Source organism: Sinocyclocheilus rhinocerous, unplaced genomic scaffold, assembly GCF_001515625.1.
Source record: "Sinocyclocheilus rhinocerous isolate Xijiao unplaced genomic scaffold, SAMN03320098_v1.1 scaffold780, whole genome shotgun sequence".
NCBI classification, from domain to species: Eukaryota; Metazoa; Chordata; class Actinopteri; order Cypriniformes; family Cyprinidae; genus Sinocyclocheilus; species Sinocyclocheilus rhinocerous.
Genome location: NW_015654937.1, coordinates 1,175,185 through 1,182,377, shown reverse-complemented (window position 1 = coordinate 1,182,377; position 7,193 = coordinate 1,175,185). Strand labels below are relative to the sequence as shown.

The 7,193-nt window shown below is 41.8% G+C and overlaps 1 protein-coding gene across 1 annotated transcript in view; it reads right to left on the bottom strand.

Annotated features, from left to right (window-relative positions):
• Positions 1-875: 875 nt before the first annotated feature.
• The window catches only part of LOC107717825 (cAMP and cAMP-inhibited cGMP 3',5'-cyclic phosphodiesterase 10A-like), a 100,104-nt gene continuing 93,786 nt past the window's right edge, over positions 876-7,193 (bottom strand). Inside the window, exons 18-22 of the mRNA XM_016524696.1 lie at positions 5,269-5,441; positions 4,130-4,241; positions 3,882-3,962; positions 3,578-3,666; positions 876-1,862 (exon numbers count right to left, since the gene is read on the bottom strand). Of these exons, the coding sequence (XP_016380182.1) occupies positions 1,742-1,862; positions 3,578-3,666; positions 3,882-3,962; positions 4,130-4,241; positions 5,269-5,441 (576 nt within the window). The 3' untranslated portion in view covers positions 876-1,741. The remainder of the gene's footprint in view (positions 1,863-3,577; positions 3,667-3,881; positions 3,963-4,129; positions 4,242-5,268; positions 5,442-7,193) is intronic.

Genomic DNA, 7,193 nt, shown 5'->3' with positions numbered 1-7,193 from the left:
GACGCGTTTCAGAAAGGCGGGGCATAGAGGAGAAACAATAATGTACAGTATGTGGAAAATAATGTGTTTTTTGAACCTTAAACCGCATAAACACATTTCATTACACCAAATACACCAAATAATGTTCTTTTTAGCAACATCATATGACCCCTTTAAGACTTCTGTTTTTGAACATCCTATTAGTGTGCGGCAGTCTGACGTCAAAAACTTGTATTGAATGAGCAGTGGCAGATTAAGACTATTTGGTGCCCCTGGGCAATGACACAGAGTGCATTAGCGCAAGTAATGATAATAATCCAATCTGTTAATCACTTCAGACTTCTATGGCCAACAAAGAAGTGTGGATCGTCTTTTTACAGTCATTGTTGTCCTCAGCTCAACATATGCAGTGCTTAACAAATTGATTAGACCACCACCCAATGTAAGGTTTTTGCCACAGCTGCCCTAAACTAAAGTATTGGTGTTGATTACCACAATAATATTTTGTATGTTTCTGTAAAGGTTAATCCACCAGTATGTGTAAGCTCTTTAGTCACATTTTCTAATGCTAAAATATAATTATTGTTGGGATTTAATGGATTCAAAGATAGATTGCACAAAAGGTTAATCAAAAGCAAGTCTTTGGGAACAACTAGAAACTATTTGGAAGTCAACAACAACAGAGACCGTGGAAAAGTGCATAAAAACAATGCCAGCAAGAATGCAAGCTGTTATCAAGGCCAAAGGAGGCCATACAAAATAAAAATAAAACAGGCTATATAAGCTTTTTGGTTATTATGTGTGAATAAAGAATATTTAGTTGTTTCAGTTTGTTATTTGTCTAATAAATGACAATAACATTTTTAGTTTTAAACTAAAGTTTTTGACAGGTGGTCTAATAAATTTGTTAAGCACTGTAGTTTTGTAAGGATTTTAACTGATAATAAAACTTACAAACTCACTCGATTACACTCTGCCCCTTTCTTGTTTGCCATTGGCTGCAATTGTGACAGTTTCATTTCAGCGAGGAACACCGTGACTTGTGTGTGAATACAGTAAGGTTCAGAGTGAAACTTATGCCATCACAAAAGCTTGTTGCTTTGGAAGGACGCGCTTTTGTTTTCAACTCCACTCAGAATAGGCTGTATTTCTTCATTCAAGTACTGCAAAACATTTTTGCTCAAAATATTATATAAAACATCCATCAGACCACCAGAGCGATCGGTTTATCGTGCCTCATATGCACCTTAACTGCGACTTAACATTCTTTCTGTCTGTCTTAAAAAATAAATCCACTCATTGCGTACAACATTTGTGACCACAGCAGGATAAAAAGTACCATATTAAACTAGACGAACAATCTTCTAGTTGCAAGTCACCCAACCAGATCGTAACTCAGGTTCGTATTTAAGGCCTCTTCAAATGTAAGACCAGGAAAGAAACTGAGATAAAGAAAAATAATCACCTAAACGAAAATATGCAGAAGCAACCTCCTAAGGACAAGTACTGCCATTCTGCTGAAGTGATCCCACACAGAGTGGACTTGAGTCCCAGCCATCAACAAGGGAGCCCTGATGTCATTAGAGTGTACGCCTCCGTCACCCACTGAGGTAACATTATGTTTTGTTTATTTTTTCTGAATGTATACTTCCCCGCCTGGCCTCTGCGCTTCATCCTGTCTCTGCAGGATGTGGGACTGTCCACAGGAAGTCCAGTGTCTCTGGCAGGGTGTAGGTGGTGCTGTGGGACAGGTGCCACGGATTCAATTGTCCACTTTTACTGGTCCACTGTCTGATGTCTCGCTCAGTTCGGCCTTGTTAGTAGAAGCCCACACAGAGGTGTCCTCTCCTTGCACGATTCGTTCCCATTGGGCCAGGTTTTCCCTGCAAACACAGACAGCAAAATCTTAACAGTTGGTCTATAGTTTAAATGTGGCAAAACAGTCCACAAATTAAGTGACTAAAGTGAGAAATAGCAAGTTTTGCTTTCACACATTTTCGCCTTCTTTAAGATGTTTTTTTTTTCAACATAGCACAACATTATAATAAGAAATGTTTCTTGAGCAGCAAATCAGCATATTAGAATGATCATGTGGCACTGAAGATTGGAGTAAAGATGCTGAAAATTCAGCTTTGTCATCACAGGGATAAACTGCATTCTAAAACATATTAAAATAGAAAACAGCTCTTAAATCGTAATATTTCACAGCATTTATTATTATTATTATTTATTGTATTCTTGGTCAAATAAATGCATGTGAGGTGAGGCAAGAGACTTCTGAAAAAAACTTTTAAAAGATAGTGTATGATTTTAAATAAATATTGCTATTAAAAAATTCTTAAATACTTTTAGTAAGAATTGTTGTTGCATTTCTCAGTTGTGCTCTGTTTGGTTATAAAGTATATGGTTAATGGTGATTTGATTAATGGTAACAGTTGTTGTGTTGAAACACTGCTTTTGAATTTATAATGTAACTTCTCACTTGAAATGTAACTTGAATGAATTTGTTTATTTTAAAATCTTAAAAATGCATTTATTCTTAAATGCTTAAAATCATTATTTTCAGATAAAATATAAAGTGTAACTATGTTTTTCCTCACAAAACTAAAATTTAAAACGAAAACAAAAAAACAAAACAAAACAACAACCCTGAAAAGTAGCCAAGCAGTGTTGCTGAAATAAAAGATAGCTTTGATTTGTTTAACTTTCCTTTTTTTTTTTTTTGGTCAATACGTCTGTAACGACGAGTCAGAGGAGTGAGGATCCATCTGCAGCTTTAATATCACAACGATAAATACAGTACGGAGGCAGCAACACTGAGGAGGCAGATTAACATTCACAAACCAGAGAACAGGCGTGAGGACGGGGCAGGCAGATAAACAATCACAGTCCAGGTAACAGGCATAGGGTCGAGGCTGACACAGTGGCAAGGCTTTTCAAATTGCGCCATCAACTGTGTTTGCATTCCCCACAGATCAGGCTCACAGAGGCTCGCAAGCATTCAACCAGTTTAGGGGTACAGGGGGAGAAGTTTAGACACGGACCCATCCTCACATCAGAACTAGCACAATGGCTACATTATCGAAGTCGGTTAATGTGACCTGAGCAAAGCAGCGCAATTAACTCCAGTTTCAGAGCAGGAAAGAAAATGGTGTATAAAGACTATTAATATGTGCTAAACTTATTGAACCTTATCTAGCAACTAGCATAGTATCAACTTGAATATGCTACCAACGTGCAACTTTTTTACATTTAATAACAAGCTTTAAATAATTTCATGAAAAATCAATTAATGATATAAAATTATATTCATCCCAATAAGCAATACTTCCATTAAGTAATACAGCTATGTCTGTAAAGCAACATAGCCACTTGGCGCATTAATATAAAATTAAGTTGACGTGTGGTCACAGGTCTGCATATAGCAATTATAATATAGGGCTCATCCAGGAATCTGTTTTATAATATTAGTTTTGCCAAGCAGATTTTGAAATATTAGTCAATTGGTTCAATTTGCTAGTGCTTACGAAGACGGATGATTATATCACAGCATTGGAGCATTCATGCAGTCAAACATTGTGTTGAGCGTGTGACTGACCTGCAGGCTGTAAGCAGAGGACCGGAGGGAGGAAACAGCTCTGACAGGGAGGTGTAACAGGGAATAGCCACAGCATTGTAAAACCCGACCTGAGAACATGGGTAAAACAGGACTCAGGTACTACTGAACATGGAAAGACATAAAAAAATGGCTTCGCAACTCAAATTTAGCATTTACTCTACAAGTTAACCTAATGAGCTGCCTACCTAGGCAACGTTTTAGGCACACTTCTGACGTGAAGGCATGGGATTGGAAAAGCAATGTTCTTCTAGGAGCTTGATAATGACAGAAAGTTCTGATTTACCTGTCCCTGGGGAACCTCATCCTTTTTATCCCTGTCCATCATAGGGATGGGCTGCATTCCAATCTTCTTCATTTCATCCCCCTATCATCACAAACAAGATGAACAATTTCACTGACTGTCCTTCAGAGGTCTGGCCTGCAGTTTGACATACCGCTCAAAACAATACAGTGATTTGTTCAATGATTTAATTTATTACAAAATATTGTTACAACAAGATTTATGCTTGGTTAAGAATGATTAAAGCTTACCTCAGCCCAGAACTCAGCATAGATGTCATTGGCTGTGAGTTGTGTGACGGACCACAGTTTGGTCACAGAGCAGAGATCACAGGCCGTCATCATCAGACCGATCACACGGTCCCTGCGGCGGACAAATAATCACATAGCAATTCATCAGCGGGATCAGATCAGGGTGTGAGTTACACATACTAGGAATTCTCTACATTAAGATACAAAGCTATTGCTTTGCTTGAATTAAGTTGTAATAGATTTCAAAAACGTCTAAAATCATATAGTATTGACAAAGCACCCATTTCATTCACAGTTTGGTCAAATTTATCAAAAAACCAACAACAAAAACAAACCTTATAACACCTAAAATGTTAGTTTTGTGAGAAATTCATTCATACAGCTTTTAATTTACACTGATTTGATTTAGTAATGTCTGCATGGTGCATTATAACAATGAGATTTTTGGAAGAAAATGTGCTTAATTGTCAAATAAAATAATAATCAATGTCATAATAGAAAAAGAAAAAAAATTAAAAAGGCTTTCTTTGCGCAAAATAAGACTTGTTATTTTTGTCTTTTGACTTTAGGGTGAAATGCAACCTGGATATATTTTCTTTGGTGACTTTATTTTAAAGTGATGTTGTTACATATACTTACTATAGTAATAACAGAATTTACGCAAAATTACAAGCAGCTAATCCTAAACCAATCCCTAACCTTTAACATACAGTAAGTGCATGCAGTTAATTACTCAGTACTTGTGCAATTACACAAAGAAAATCTCACCTTCAAATAAAGTGTAACAGTTTTTGTGAGATTCATTCAAGCAGTATGTAACTACAGTGGTTCCCAACCTTGGTCCTGGAGGCACCCCAACACTGAACATTTTGCATGTCTCCTTTCTCTGACACACCAATTTCAGGTCTTGGAGTCTCTCTACTAATGAGCTGATGACCTGAATCAGGTGTGTTTGATTAAGGAGACATGCAAAATGTGCAGTGTTGGGGTGCCTCAAGGACCAGGGTTGGGAACCACTGTATTACTACTTCAAGCACAGCCTATGACACTGTTTCAGATGGCTCCCTGAAAATATCTCTGAAGTTGAGGTAAGATTTACAAGAGTTCTGTGATAATGGAGATGAACTATGACCTCTGACCTGTGAGCACGGTTGTTCAGGTCCAGCACCCCTGTGGCCAGCAGTTCAGCCAGCTGCTTGCGGTTGCCGAAGTACAAAGCGAGGTCTGTAGCGATGATGGCCTTCCTGATGATCTCCAGCACCTGCTCATACTCACTGGAAGTCAGGTTGGAGAAAATATTGTGCCCTTCCAGCTATGAGAAAAAAAGAGATCAATAAAAAAGCAAAAGCTCCACTTATGGGGCGTCTGGCTCTGCTGGAGAGTTACAGCGAAGCTGAAGGGACATCCAAGAGATGGCTGACAACCAACTGACTTATGATGGGAAATTTCTTAAATATGGAAATTAGAAAAAAAAAGAGACATTAGACCACAATCTTTTTTGTGGCTGACCTCATGAGAATACATAAATTAGAGAGATTTTGGGGCAAATTGTGCTCTATTCATAAATGTCAACACTACATTTAGTTCCCTTTCAGTCGGTCACTCTCGACGTCACGTCGGATGACCGACGAATTGGGATCTCGCTTAGAGAGACCAATCTACTTCGAGTGTAAACTAAACGAGCCAATGCACATTGGCATGCGATTATTGCATCCAGCTGCCGCTGATCACAGCGTGAGTATAAGTAGGCAGCAGATGCAGCGCATATTCAGCTTTTCACTTCAGAGCCGAGCGGTTCTATCGTTCTGCTCCTGACCTTCTACGTAGAGAAGTAAAAACTACAGTCAAGCACGCTCTTAGAAGTGGGCTCTCGTGCTGGTGGTACGGCGCTTCAGCGGCGGTGGTTTTCCCGTGTCGAGTGGGTTGCACACAACAGGCTGCACTACCCCTGTGTGTGTTGCAGACGGCCATCTCCCCTGTGCGCTTCAGCACACTAAAAGAGCAATTTCCATACTAAAAGAGCTTCACGGGTGGAACGTCTTTTTGAAGACGCGTCTTTTTAAAGATGTCTTACCACCCGTGTGTTTCTGGGTGCGGTCGTTACCTGGCGCCGGGTGATGGTCACGATCGCTGCCTCACGTGCCTGGGCATCTAGCACACTGAGGTGGCGTTTGTGGACGAGTCATGTTCTCATTGCGGGAAGATGATCATCTCGGAGTTGCGGGCCAAGCTCAGTTACCTCAAAGGGGCAGAGCTCCGTTGCCTCTGCCTCGATCTAGTTCTCCTCATGGCGGCAGCCAGGGGGGGCTACTTCAGGCAGTAGCGCGGGCGGTCTGAGGCACTCCGCAGCCAGTTGAGCTGCCAATGGAACGTGCTGGGCCCTCTACAAGGAGCGTACCAGCCGTATCCTTTGGTGCTCCTCCCAACGACCAGATGTCGATTGCTGCATCGGAGGGTGAGCCAGAGCTTTCTGGAGAGGAAGATTCAGCTGCGCTGCTCTCCTCCGGGACTGTAGCAATGCCTGAATCGGATCCAGAAATAAAGGCTATGCTTTCCCGGGCCGCCGTAGGGGTAGGGCTCGAGTGGAGACTTCCACCGTGTCCCGAGCCCTCAAGGTTGCACGATTGGTTCTCGGGGTGGTCCGCACTGGTTCTCAGCGCCCCGCCTCGGTGCCTTTCTTCCCGGAGGTGCATGAGGAGCTCAACAAGTCGTGGACGGCACCTTTTTACTGCCGGAAACCGATCTGCTGGTTCCTCCTCCCTCACCACCCTCGATGGTGGGGCAGCTAGGGGGTTACAAGGGTCCCCCCGGTGGAGCGGTCGGTTGCGATGCAGTTGTGTCCTAATACCGCCTCCAAACGGCAGGGAGAACCGTGCCTCCCCTCCCGGGTCTGTAGGTACTCGACTGGCCAGCGATGCTTATACGACCTGTGGAGAAGCTGCCTCCGCCTTACACGCTACGGCGTGATTGCAAGTGCACCAGGCCAAGGCACTGAGGGACTTGCACGAGGGTGGTCACGACCCGGAAGTTCGCAGAGAACTCCGCACCGCAGCGGACCTCGCGC